This window comes from Durotheca rogersii (genome assembly GCF_024521655.1).
Source record: "Durotheca rogersii strain YMJ 92031201 chromosome Unknown GGS23scaffold_36, whole genome shotgun sequence".
Lineage (NCBI taxonomy): Eukaryota > Fungi > Ascomycota > Sordariomycetes > Xylariales > Xylariaceae > Durotheca > Durotheca rogersii.
Window position 1 is genome coordinate 259,414 of NW_026251267.1, and position 13,167 is coordinate 272,580.

General features: G+C 55.8%; 5 protein-coding genes across 5 annotated transcripts; 2 read left to right on the top strand and 3 right to left on the bottom strand.

Moving 5' to 3' along the window:
* Nucleotides 1–308: 308 nt before the first annotated feature.
* On the bottom strand, nucleotides 309–2,691 carry GGS23DRAFT_340351 (MFS general substrate transporter). Its single transcript, XM_051513031.1, has 5 exons — nucleotides 2,237–2,691; nucleotides 2,036–2,172; nucleotides 1,510–1,980; nucleotides 695–1,454; nucleotides 309–614 (listed from the first exon to the last, which is right to left on the bottom strand). Exons 1-5 carry the CDS (start codon nucleotides 2,286–2,288, stop codon nucleotides 394–396), a joined length of 1,641 nt encoding a protein of 546 aa, XP_051367874.1. The 5' UTR covers nucleotides 2,289–2,691; the 3' UTR covers nucleotides 309–393.
* Nucleotides 2,692–2,849: 158 nt separating this feature from the next.
* Nucleotides 2,850–4,981, top strand: GGS23DRAFT_340388 (putative monooxygenase). The gene is made up of 2 exons (XM_051513033.1): nucleotides 2,850–3,830; nucleotides 4,029–4,981. Exons 1-2 carry the CDS (start codon nucleotides 3,096–3,098, stop codon nucleotides 4,710–4,712), a joined length of 1,419 nt encoding a protein of 472 aa, XP_051367875.1. The 5' UTR covers nucleotides 2,850–3,095; the 3' UTR covers nucleotides 4,713–4,981.
* Nucleotide 4,982: 1 nt separating this feature from the next.
* Nucleotides 4,983–5,852, bottom strand: GGS23DRAFT_340366 (uncharacterized protein). The gene is made up of 2 exons (XM_051513032.1): nucleotides 5,499–5,852; nucleotides 4,983–5,391 (listed from the first exon to the last, which is right to left on the bottom strand). Exons 1-2 carry the CDS (start codon nucleotides 5,681–5,683, stop codon nucleotides 5,319–5,321), a joined length of 258 nt encoding a protein of 85 aa, XP_051367876.1. The 5' UTR covers nucleotides 5,684–5,852; the 3' UTR covers nucleotides 4,983–5,318.
* A 2,463-nt stretch (nucleotides 5,853–8,315) lies between these two features.
* GGS23DRAFT_340457 (uncharacterized protein) lies at nucleotides 8,316–8,976 on the bottom strand. The gene has a single exon (XM_051513034.1). It carries the CDS (start codon nucleotides 8,851–8,853, stop codon nucleotides 8,455–8,457), a length of 399 nt encoding a protein of 132 aa, XP_051367877.1. The 5' UTR covers nucleotides 8,854–8,976; the 3' UTR covers nucleotides 8,316–8,454.
* Nucleotides 8,977–9,640: 664 nt separating this feature from the next.
* GGS23DRAFT_607749 (uncharacterized protein) lies at nucleotides 9,641–10,646 on the top strand (the record flags this gene model as incomplete). The annotated part of the gene is made up of 6 exons (XM_051520101.1): nucleotides 9,641–9,742; nucleotides 9,797–9,931; nucleotides 10,001–10,025; nucleotides 10,089–10,145; nucleotides 10,185–10,418; nucleotides 10,516–10,646. The coding sequence occupies 6 exons, from the start codon at nucleotides 9,641–9,643 to the stop codon at nucleotides 10,644–10,646; spliced, it is 684 nt and encodes a 227-aa protein (XP_051367878.1).
* Between the last annotated feature and the right edge of the window lie 2,521 nt (nucleotides 10,647–13,167).

The window sequence follows — 13,167 nt, forward strand, 5'->3', positions numbered from 1 at the left end:
GAGGACAGTGCATTTCCGACAGTGTTAGGTAAGACGCAGCTTAGACAAGACGATTACACAAGACGATTACACAAGAGGGTTGGTTATAGGCAGGCAGGCAATGCGTATGTATTCTTAAAATCCACTTCTGTGCCGCTAAAGAGGATGCGCTGCTTCGTGTACCGTTTTTCTTCTTTCCATGCCGAATCCGCGAAGTACACATGCGAAGCCGGCGTCTGCCCATCACCAAAGATCGACTCAAAAAAAGACGAACCCGATCGTGACCTGAAGCATGGGAGAATGAGCAATTCCTATTGAACTCGGGGGCCCCAAAATGGACCTTGCCACCATAACCGTCCGTATTCTAACCAAAGTCCGATTCGAGACCTATGTTCTATGTCCTGATCCCATCTTCTAATCCTCGTGCATGAATTTGTCCAGCGTCTTATTCCTGGAGATGTAGCTCCGGATCCGCTTGCCGTACACCCACAGCGGGATCGTCAGCAAGTTGACGATGATGAAGGTGATTCCGAGCACGTTGAAGACGGCGAGGACGCCATCCTTGGCTAGCCAGTCGTTGACGAAGTAGGTCAAGCCAAACGTGACCAGGTTACGGGCGTTGATAGCCACGAAAGCTAGAAGGGGAAGACGGCAAGGTAAGCAAATGCTCCGTCATATTCAACGTTCGTCAAGGGGGGGGCGTGGGTAAGCATACCTTCTTCGCTGAGCTCCTTGTGCGAGTCAATGACATAACCGAACACGCTCGCGTTGGACAACGCCAGGCTCATATTCGCCAAGCCGAAGCACAAGACCGGTCCGGTCCAGTGCGTCTGGTAATGGATGGTGGCACCGAATCCGAAGAAGCCCACGACGCCGACGAGGAAAGAGATGATTATAGGCGGCAGTCGGAACTCGGGCTCGTAAATGCCGCGGTTCTTCTTGGCCAGGTATATACAGACCCAGTCGTTCAACGGACCAGAAATAACCTCGCCGACGAAGGTGAGGATGAACGGGGATAGTGAGATCAGGCCCGTCTCGGACACCGAGAAGTTGTACGGAGGCGCCGTGAAGATGACCGCATTCACCACGCTGAAGACGACGATCCAGGTAAGCGTGATTCCGTACAATAGGAATGCCCAGAGAACGGCCGGGTAGAAAAAGATGACCATGGGACGGAGGAAGATCTTCCAGAGAGGGGTGTCGGTGTAAATGCCGCCCCATAGCCTCATACTCTGCCAGAAGGTCTCTTTAGCTTCGGTCGCGGCCCCAGTTTCCACGTGTGAGGACTCTTCGCGCTCAGATGCCGTATCCTTCTTCTCCGAAGGATCCGCCTTGACATCGCGGCCTGCTTGCGCGAGGACCTCCACGGACAACGGCCGCCGGTATGCTGTTTCGGGGACGAAGAGAAGGACCAGAGGCAGGAGGATACCGAAAATAATGGCACACCAGATCAAGGTCCATTGCCAGCCTTGGCCCTACGTTCTCTGTCAGCGAGCTGCGCCGGCGAAAGGGTTCCCGGGGAGAACGAACTTCGATGATATAACCCGCGATCAGAGCGCCACCGCTGATGCCGCACAACAAGAACATGTTCCAGATGGCGATTCTGGTGGCGCGCTGGTGAACGTAGTATATATCCGCAATGGTGCACTGCACGAGAACCTCGTACGGCGCCATACCTATGCCGCTCCAGATTCGACTTCCCAAGAAGCTATTGTAATCCTTGGCGAGGGCACCCCATATGCTTCCGCTCAGCATGATGATGCTCGAAATCACGTAGACGGGGCGCCGCCCGATCTTCTTAGCGAGCGGGTTAAAGACGAATAGCGAGAGACCGATCATTAGGATGACCCAGGCCGTGGCTTGCGAGAGCGTATTGACCGTTATGCCGAGGGCGGCCGCGATCTCGACGAATCCGGGGGAAAGCATGGGCCCGTACGCGCCGACCACGCCGGCAGACAGGCCCACAATCACCAAAATGAGGTCCTTGCGCCATGTCGGCCACTACATCCCGTCAGTCAGTCAGTCTCCACGGAGCGGGTCCCGATCGAAGGCTTACGTTGAGGGGGTCGTTGGGAGAGTCGGAAGGCTGGGGAGACAAGATGACGTGGGCGTTCTTCCCAGTGCCATGCTTCAGCAACTCTCTGGGAATGGTTTGATACTCTGGGGGAATATCGGACTGGTCGGCAAGCACAACTGGATACATCCGTTAGCAGCGCTTTCCGGGCTTTGAAGCCGTGGGTGTCGAGTGGTGCCATACTCGTGCCAGGAACTAAGTCCAGATGCTTATCCTCTAGGAGTCCCCAAGGCATGGTGCCGGCGAGGTCTCGGAATGCGGTGTGGAGAGAAGGAGAAAAGAGCTCTGCTCCGAGTCACTTGAGAACAGAACTGGGGGTAGGACCTCATGCGCGTGTTTAAGGGGAAGGATTCCTCTCGAATATATACATATGTATATAATATCTTGCTAAGCATACCGACAATCCGAGCGTTCTCCTGCGACTCCCGCGACCATCGACGCGTTATCGAATCTATGCCAGGGTTTCGAGCGACTAGGTGCTCCTCCCTCAGGCCGCAGCATCAGGGCCCCCCGCCCTCGCCACCAGTGATAGTGCCACGAGGACAGATGTTCACAACTTACCGACCCCTGGCAGCTGGGGCATGAATTGATGCAGCATGGTAGCGCCGCTTAGATGATCTTCTAGTGATCATCACGGACCGCGGGCCAGTCGCGAAGGGCAGGTCTCGCAAGACAACTGCCGATATCCCTTTATGGATCCGAGATGCGGGGAATCCGATCCGACCCCGGCTAGATTGATGGGGAAATTGGGGATGGCTTCACGCCTCCACACTGGGGAACCGGGGAACGCGTAAGGGGAAGGGGAAAAAACGCATATATCTGCCGTCTGAACCACGCCAGCCATGTGGAGGCCGTAAGCATCTAACATTGGGGTAGCCTGCCACTAGCTTCACCATCCTCGGTGGCTACTTGGCACAGCACGCGTGATAAGCCCTTACTCAGCAGACGAGAGGGATCTAAAACGGGGGGGACGTCCAAACGAAATGATGAGGGAGATGAGAACGAGAGCCGGAAACCAAGCACCAGAGAATCCTCAGCAGACATGGCCGAATCACAGCAAAAACCCGCGCAGACCGGCATCAGCGTCATCATCGTTGGCGCTGGCTTCGCAGGCCTGACGGCAGCCATCGAGTGCCACAGGAAAGGGCACAGCGTCGTGCTGCTGGAGAAGTTCCCCGAGCTGAAGCTGCTGGGCGACATTATCTCCTTCGGACCCAACTCCTCCCGGCTGTTCCGGAGATGGCCCGGCGTGGCCGAGAAGCTGGAGCCTCTCAGCATGCGAGCCGACTCGATCGTGCTCAAGTCGTGGCAGGGGGAGACCGTCTACGAGCAGTTCTGGGAGCAGGAGACCAAGGATTTCGGCATCCGCTACGACGGGCACCGCGGCGAGTTCCACGAGGTCGTCTACAACCACGCGCGCGAGATCGGCGTCGACATCCGCCTGGGCGCGCGTGTCGACGACTACTTTGAGGAGGCAGACCACGCCGGCGTGATCCTCGAGGGCGGCGAGCGCCTCACGGCCGACGTGGTGATCGCGGCCGAGGGTGTGCGCAGCACGGGCCGCAAGATCGTGCTCGGGTTCGAGGACAAGCCCAAGGCCTCTGGCTACGCCGTCTACCGCAGCTGGTTCAGCGCCGAGGAGATCGCCAAGGACCCTGACACCAAGTTCCTCACCGAGGGCGGTGACAAGCACATCGCCTGGCTCGGCCCTGACGTGCACTTCATCGCCGCTTGCATGAAGGGAGGAAAGGATTTCTCGTGGGTGTGCACGCACAAGGTAAGTGATGACGAGTCCGCGTCTCCACGCCCCTCTCCTCCCCTGTTTTTCGTTTATATCCCCTGCCCTTGCCCCTGTTATCCCTATACCGATGAAATACAACAAAAAATACGCACAGAGCAACCCCCCCCGCCAAAAAAAGAAAACAAGTACAAGGGAATGAATATTTTTAGGAGGACGCTGACCTAAATGTCACAGGATGACCAAGATATCGAGGAGAGCTGGCAGCTCGAGGCGCCTCTGGAAGACGCGCGCAAGGTGCTCGAGGGGTGGGACCCGATCGTGCAGAAGATCCTGGACAAGACGCCGTCGCCGCTGATCGACTGGAAGCTGGTGTACCGGGACCCGCTGCCGACGTGGATCTCGGCGGGGCGGCGGATCGCGCTGATCGGGGACTCGGCGCACCCGTTCCTGCCGACGTCGATCCAGGGGGCGTCGCAGGCGATGGAGGACGGGGCGACGATCGCGGTGTGCCTGCGGGAGGCGGCGCGGGACGCGAACGGCGGCGGCCGGCGGAACGTGCCGGAGGCGGTGGCCGCGTTCGAGGCGCTGCGCTACGCGCGCGTACTGTCGGCCCAGAAGACGGGCGAGCAGACCCGCGACATCTGGCACAAGGCCGACTTCGCCGCCGCCCGCGCCAACCCCGAGAGCCTGCGCCTGCGCCGCGAGGCCTGGCTGCTCGCCTTCGACGCCGAGGCCTACGCCGCCGACAACTACGCCCGCACCGTCGCCGTCATCCGCCGCACCGGCCTCCAGGACCTGACGGAGGCCCGCCGCCTCCACGAGCCCGAGGCCAAGTTCGGCTACATCGAGTACAACAAGGGTGCGGCCGAATCACCCGCAGCAGCCGCTCCTGCTGCCGTCGCCGTCAAGGCTGCGTAAGGGATTAGGGGGGGATGAGAACGGGCACATCTGCATAGGTCTGTGTACTTTAGACAGTGGGGCGGGGGTTACTGGTTTTATAGAGACATCGCATAAGTTTATACAAAACTTACCCAGGTACATGACCAACTCGCGACTCAAAGGTACACAGGATTTTCCCGTGACAAGAAAATATATTTAAAACCTTCCGTCATGCATGAGTAACGCCTATGTTTAGTAGACAAGCCAACTCCTACTTTTCCTAGGCTCTCCTCCCCTGACTCGACCCCCTCCCGGTCCTTGGATTTCCCCCTTTTCGCCCTCCCTTGCGCGTTTCCACCTCGTCTCCACAATAATAATTAATATACTAAACCGGAACGCCATCGATGGGGCCTCCAGATAACCGATGTTCCTGAAAAAAGCACTCCGCCGATTTGTTGCTCACTGCTGGCGATAGAGTCCGAAAGGGGAGGGGGGGGTAGTTGATGTGTATGTACAGTAGAGGGTATATATATATATATGTTCATATGCAGCACTTCGTTCCGCCGAGTGGCGTGTGTAGATCTGTTTTAGATGTCGTTTTTGTGTGCGTGTGCCGACAAAGGGAATGATGGCGACGATATTGGTTTACATGCGCCCGTCGAGGGCATATTTGGCCACGAAGGGCCACGTCAGGAAGGTGCCCATGAGCGGGAAGTATCTGCAGCGTCTTTGTGTTAGTCTCTATCGCTACCGTCCGCCCCTCTTCCGTATATCTATCGCGAAGGGATCAGGGTAGATGAGAGTGGGAGGGTTGGTTGCACTTACACAGAGGCGACGCCGGCCCTAGACTTGACGATGCGGCCCCAGTCCGCACGCTGCGGGGCTACACTCACGGGGTAGGCCTCGGTCGGGCCCTCAACGATGCGGGCCGACTGGCGCAGGCCCTTGAAGGCTTGCCGGAGGATGGCGGAGAGGGGAACCTGACCACGGGAAGCGATGGCGGCCGACATTGTGTTTTATGGTGGTTTTGGTGGTTTCGTTGAGGTCGTTATAGAAGTGTACAAGGTGAGATGAGACTCGTGTGTGATTATACCACAATAAGAACTAGTGTACCAGATCCTAGATGAGAGAAGATTCCCAAAGAGACTTGGTCGTTTTCCGAATCGAGCTGAGTTTCGTGTGTGAAGATACCGTTCGACAATAGTGAAAGAGTTGCGATGCCCAAAACTTCTATACAAGAGTCCGGCCGGAGAGGAGAGGTGTTGCTATACCCGATGTAGGTAATACAACGAGGCCCCGAAGAGTGAAGAGAGTCTATGATGATTTCCGTGATCGATCTAAGTGTATGTGCGATGACCTCCTTTTTCTACCCACAGTCCCGGGGAGGCGTTCGTGGCCACTCTTATACTACGATTCTGCTCTACGGATTACGGCGGGCCACCGCCAGCAAAGCCTTTCACCCACATCACGTCACGCCCTGGGCCGAAGGCTCCTGACTCGCTTGCTATTCCCACCTCGTTGGCCCCGAAGCTAGAGTCCAGAGGTTTCTGGACGACGCCGAACATACGACGACAGGGCCGCTCTGAGCCTAGTGGGAAAATCCCAGAGGCGCGGGTCATGACTGCTGGGTGCTAGCCAGCTTGGGGGCGGCGGCTGCCATGGCGATAATGAGCGGGTGCGCGGGGACTCGTCGCTCTGGTACGCGACAATGCCCGAACGGGGGAGTCGTAAATAGCCTTCGCGCACGTATTCGCCGTCTGGTGCGGTGCCAGTCACGCCATGACGACCACCAACGCCAGCCGTCGGCCCGTAGCAGGCAGTCAGCGGGTGGGCGCCTCGCGATGAGGCGAAAAGGGATCGGAGATGAGAGGCTCAGACATCAGGTCGTCGGCCACTGCTTACGGCAGGCTGGCCTGCTGCGTGGTACGATGGGAATGGATTCGTCGTACGATCGGAACTCGCCGGTGGAGAGCCTCTCTCCCCTTTGGTGTTCGGGGATGGGGAATAGGAAGCCTGGGGCCAAGTGACCCGACGTCGTGGGATGGCAGGCCAACGCTAGGCCCGATGGGGAGTCGAGTCGGGGCGCGGGAAAAAGGAGCAGCCGGGCTCGACGAGACGGGCATGTACCTGCACCGCTACAACACTGCCAGTAAGGTACATACAGCCACAGGCGACCTCAATCTAGGGACGGGGCATCGATAATGCGCCATAGCAGCTTTCTTTTTGATAAGCAGCGCACGTAGAGCATGACGCAGCAAATGCGGTAGGCAACACCAACACGTGAGGCCGGAAATGACCTCAACACGTGATCGAGGCCTTCACTCCTTGTGTCCATGCGCAAGCCCACTCAGAACCACGAGCAGGACACCGCTCTATCGCGTAGTTGACATTCGACATCCCGTACACAATTGTCTCGTCCCCGCCTCGTCCGCAATCACTACCCTTTTCTTCGTGTCCCCTATCTAGTTTGCTAGAGCCCTTACCCCACCCTGCAGTGTGAAGTCAGCGCCTAGACCGAGACCGCTTCATACCGCCCCAGACCGCAGACCCCGACGCTTCGCAGTTATTACCCATCGTGCAGAGAGAGCCGTAGCACCTGAATGACCATCAGTCAGCTTATGCCTATGTGATGTCTCTCTGATTGTCCCTCTATAAACGGCGTGCCTATAATGTCCCTGGCTCGCCTCCCCAGCAGGCACGAAAATCCGATCCGTCCTATCGTAGGTATGCCACCAACCTCACAGCCCTCCCCCGGCCATAGTAAGGCTGAACCCGATATGCGAAGGATTATCCGAAGCGTATCACCACGGCGTGGCCGATACTTCGTCGTGTCCAATTACTGGGAATGTTCCATCGGCGGAAGGTCCCGAAAGATACCTATCAATACCACCCATGTACGCACAGGCTTAATCAAGGGGTTCTGAAGTGCGGGGGAAATCTCAAATCTTGGGCCCGTCGCGCGGTTCGTCGTCCTCGGCTATGCACAAGGGAGATTGTATCCCGAGACGTGCATGTTGGCGCCGACGGCACCGCGGCCGGCCTTCTGGCGTGGCTACATCACGTCTGGGGAAATGGTGCTAGCTGGAAAAGGCCGAGCCATCGAAAGGGTCCTTCTCGAATCTACCTACACATCGGCTGCTCTTTTAAAAATACGGCGGACACCCTTCTCTCTAGATTATTACGCTTCCCTGTTCCCCCCGGAGGGAATAGGAACTCTCCTCTGGTATTCTACCCAGCTCTCGAACTTCCCGAGAAGTTCCCAGTTGTCGAATCCGGATAGTTCCCGACGATAATCAGTCCTCGCATACTTCCTCCTGTCATTCAACCGGCCCCGCGGCGCTTTAAGGTGATCGGAAGGGCCAAAGGGCCGGGATGAGGTCGACGATGACGCGACGGCGTCTGTGAGTATGGTAGCGTTTTGAATCTCTCCGTGCTAAACATGGTGATATTGGAGATTTAAGATCTATGGAAGCGTCTATCTTTCCTGGAATTCCCACCCACATGCCTCCGATGGCTCCTACCCGGACTTCTTTGTCTCAGTTTCGCGGCCTCTTGGGTTTGCGAAGCAATACTAACCCTTTTCTTTCCACTTCGAAGACTCGGCAGCACTGTAACTTGCTTTCGGAGTGTCGTATCCCTCGTCCTCCCACTAGAGCTGACCCCCTCCAAATTGACCCGTTCCGAGCTGGTTTGTGCAACTGCCCCGCTTCAGACCCCTCCACGTTCGGCCCCCCCCGGCACTCTGGTCCCCCTGCTCCTCGTTATATTCATCTGCTTCTAGCTACTCTACATTTTCTACGTCTCCCTCATAAATAACCGCGCGCTTCGGTAGTATCTCCATTTTGAGATCAGATGTATTGCGGACATATCCTTGGCCACCCTTGCCCCAGCTGTCCAAGCGCTGGTAGCGAGAAGCTACTTCTGTGTGTGGACCCAAGGTCGTCCAGAAGAACGCGAGCTCAATGGTGAGTTGTCCACGCCCGTGCTTCGACCATGGCACAACTGCATATTCTGGCGAGAGAAACTCCCAGTTCGATGCGTTGTCGTCCTGAAACGAAAGTACGCCGATGGAGCTTGTCACCATGGAGATATCTGTGGAGATATCTGTGCCGCCAGAGCCCACCCTCTGGATATTAAATGCTGCCTGGCGAGGACGATCCGTACCCGAGCCTTCGATCATAGGTGGGAGTTATAAAGTGGCGTAGGATACTTTCGAGACTCCTCCCGTTTACAACTCTTCGGTCATGATGAGGTCTCTAGGGTATCTCCGGTGGATTATACCATGGCGTCTCGAGCACATGTTCGTAGATTGCAAACAGATTTTTGTGGTTGAACTGGAGCCACGGAACCCGTATTGTTGGATTTATAATATTCGTGTCAATGGCTGTGTTCCCACCCTAAGTTACGGAGCTGGAATCGATCCAAATGCTGGCGTGGACAGTACCTACGTCAAGTATTGTCGTCATTATCAAGTGGAGTTGTTTTGGGGAACCTGAAAAGAGTACAAATACTAGCATGCTTCCTTTTTTACGAACGTTGAATTTTGGGCTGTCGAGTTGCTACCTGATGGGAAGTGTCCGACATATATTATCTTTATCTTCTCCTGATGGCTGCTTTCGCATCCTCGCAAATTTGCGTCTTCAGCTTGTGTCGTCCGTGAATATTGCCTGCCCCGGTGACCATCTTTCCTCAACAGTTCGGCTCTCTGGACGTACATTATCTCCTCTTTGCCTACTCTGACTCTCATGGCATAGTATTTTTTTACCATCCAACTTCCATGTTGAAGACATCGCCTTGGGAATAGCTTGTGAATGCCCAGAACAAATGCTCTTTCTCCAGTTCCGCTTCACCGTCCCACTAGATGCCCGAACAAGTTGATGCCTAAGGCTGCGAGGTCAAGATGCAGAGCTGCATAATTACACACGAATTTCGGAGTGGAAAACGCCTCCACCACCTTCACCGACGATATGGAATGTCTCAAGCAGAATGGAGTTCACTCATCCGACCACAAGCCAGAGGGCGATCCAGCCTTTCAACAATACTCAGAGCAGGCCATGAAACTCAAACACGTGCCTTGCTCTGATCAGCAGCCGATGACCGGTCCGCCTGCCTCTGCCTGAAAGAACTTCAGACATCCACTCCTCAGGAAGTTCCCTGGCGATCCAGCCGGTATTTCCTGGCAATGTCGCCTTGGCGGCGGAGTCGATGGCTATGTCTGGGAGGTGAAGTATAGTAACCAAGGCCCATTCGCATTAGAGGTCCTAGGCATTAATTCGATTACTGAATCACTGAAATCCAGGAAATATCCTAACCTTTTTTGCTTCGAGCTCTGGGAAAACGAACCCCCTCCTGGTACGCGGCACTAGGCCCTTCAACGGGGATGCTAGAATTCTGCCATCCCCTAGATTATCGCAGCTGCCGCCGAGCAAACCACCGAATCGAGCCCATACGTACATGCGGAACCGGCCACACGTGAAGATGCCATCGCTAATATTTAAGCCTTCTCCGAAGATGGCCGCCGAGAACAACGACTGAGAACGGTTTCTGGAAGCTTGTCAGTCGCTTCCATTCCGCGCTTGCGGGACTGCTTTGGTTGGTCTAGGATCAGCGGTCAATTTCTTCGAGATCTAGAGTATAAAGGGATGGCTCCGCCGAGTCTGGATTTCAAGGAGGTCGGGCGTGAGATACAGCCAGACCAAGAGTACTTCGCAATTGTCTACGGGTCCATCCTTGAAGGTGACAATGGTGCCTGTACAATCACAGCTGGACTTTTTATAGCGGGCTGGTTTCAAGTTCGCGCTTTCGTCGAGAAAGAAGAATTGGGCGGACAGAGTGCTGCTAGATCTTTCGGAGATCGTGTTCCCCCGGCATTCAGGATGGAATATATTCTATGGCCGGAGAGAGGCAGAAAGACAGCTTGGGGACAGGGCCGCCAAACACGTTGATTCCGCGATGACCAATCCAACGACCTAGCGTTTCACGTCATACTACCGGTCATTGATCTCATGGGTCATCTAACCCGTGCGGTCCGCTGGTCGTCTCGCGGTTTTGATCGCGCGGGATATCAGGGTCACGGTCGAGGCGCTCATAAAATCAACCCTCTGCATACCTTACATGATCCTCCAGACTCTGGGGATCGGTTCGTACCTTCTCTTCAAGTGACCATGCCACTCCCAGAGCTCGACGTGCTCGATCCAGATTTGGACAGTCCTGACGCAAATCCTCACAGTGCTCGGCTTGCCGTTGCAGCATCCGACCCTGGGGCAGCCCATCTCCGTGGTGATTCGTGACGATCCTCCAGCTCATCTAGTGACGCACCTGGAATGCGTTCCCTAATCCTCTTCGTGCACGAGCACATGGATTCACTCACTCACAGTGTCACAAGAGTTGTCGGAAGGCAGTTGGCATCAACGCCGTGCTTAGGGGGCTACACCCATTCCTCGCCGTGATCACCTCCTCGGCGATGTCCATCAAGAAGAGCGTGTGTATAGGCCCGCGCATACTGATGTATGGCAGTGGGCGATAGTCAAGCACAGGCGTCCTTCTTGAGCCCAAGGCCACTCGACGGAGGTGACAGTGTTGGCGATGGCGTCCCTAGCACCGCGATTAGACCATGGAACAGGTTGCGCAGAACAAAAAGAAAAAAGAAGATTGAGGGCGACATTCTGGGGACTGGAACGAAACAGTGCTGTCTTTTCGTACCTACCTACCTTCTTAGCCAAGCCGCTCTAGCGCGCCCAGGGTGCGGGAGACACTCGCACTTTGCAGACCGAACTGAACGAAGCGCCGAAGGCATCAAGGCCGTTCTCGATGGGATTGTCTTTGATGATCTTTGACTGCGGTAGATCGTCGATGGCGGACGAATTGCAAAGTCGCGTTTTGTGACAATCGTGTTTCGTGACAAATGATCCATGCGGGTTGCGCCCCGCCAACCTACCTAACGACCAAAACCACAGAATTCGGTGGGATTGGTCAACCTAACGACGGAAAATCACAAATCCGCCACGCCAATCAACGTTGATAGTTCGCCTATCGCCGTCGGGAGCGAGCGTAAAGCAATGGAGATTCAACTTGAGCGAGGGAGTGCATGCGTGGAAGTTTAGCTGAGCTCCATCTCGTCGGTTAGGTACCTACGTGCCTAAATAAGAGAGAGAGCAAGCCGCATAGCGGAGAGAATGGGGGAAGGAAGAGGGGAGGAGAAGGAAAAATGAGAGCAGGGAAGATGTGAGAAGGGAAGCTGGGTGGAAATGGAGGAGGGAAGCAGTGACGATGAAGTGAGGCAACGAAGTCCAGCCATGTAGGTATAATATTGGCCATGTCACGGCAAATGGACGCCGGATTCCATTTAGGGAACCTGACCCATCCAGCCTTTGACCATGGATGTGCCCGCCACGACGCGTCATCTAGATTCATGCAGGGTAGCTCTCATCTAGGCAGTAGGCCATGAATCGGGATGGAGACGTAGGTAAGTTGTGGGTTACGGGCGATATGCGTCCGGGAATCACGGAGATTCAACTCTTTTCAGAGGTACCGTATCTTCGTCGGCAAGACACCTAATTTAGGACTAATATTAGTACTAGTCGGGGAAACTCCATATTTAGATAAAAGTATCACGTCTTATAATTATCCTTCGGATAGGATAATACCTCGCGGCTCCTGTGTCTCAAGCACTGACTGTCGTAGTCTACGGCGCTCGAGCCCGGCGCGAAAGGCGCGGGCAGCTGACCCAGATTCGAGGATTCGACAGGGGTGGTACACTCCGCAAACCCTACCTTATCCCGGGGGGCGCGAGTCCGTGGGGCCGCAGCAGATGTACGACCAGCTGCTGGCCGAGAGGGTCGGGGCGAGAGGGACGCGCCGGGTTGGCTCAAAGGGGGGGGGGTCACGTCGAATCGATGCGGATCCCCGCGGGTTTCTTGCGTCTGCTGTTCGGGCACAACCACAGGCGCGCGTGCCTCGGGGGATAGTAGCAATGTGGGTAGAGAGAAGAAAGTATACGCGGCGCTGCTCAGTTGGGATCAGCGGAAGGCCGGCCGGGATACGATATTAGGTAATGTGCGCGAGGTGGTCTCCTATATACGTCTGCGGTCGTCCAGGTCGGCTTCCAACCCCTCCTCCTTCACGCTGGCTATATCCACGACCGCCTCCCTTGCTTCCCACCGGTGCCGGCTCGTTCTGCGCCTGTTCCTTTTGCTGGATGATCAGTGTGAGAGTACATGTGGCACGATAGACTCCTGGGGGATCTGGGGGCTGAGATGTGTAGGTACGGCGAGCATGAGGAGAAACAGTGATTCCCGAGGCCGGTTGGCGGAAACCGACGCAGATTAACTTGCAATTCTTTTCGGTGCGCAAGGCTTCTGGCCCGATTGAAGAAGCATCGCAGTGGGTACAGAGCAAGATGTCCCCTCGCGGCATAGGGACGCGGAGCGGGTTTGGGTATAACCAATCTGTCTACGGAACGGTGATGAGGGGACCCCACATTTGTGTATGCGTA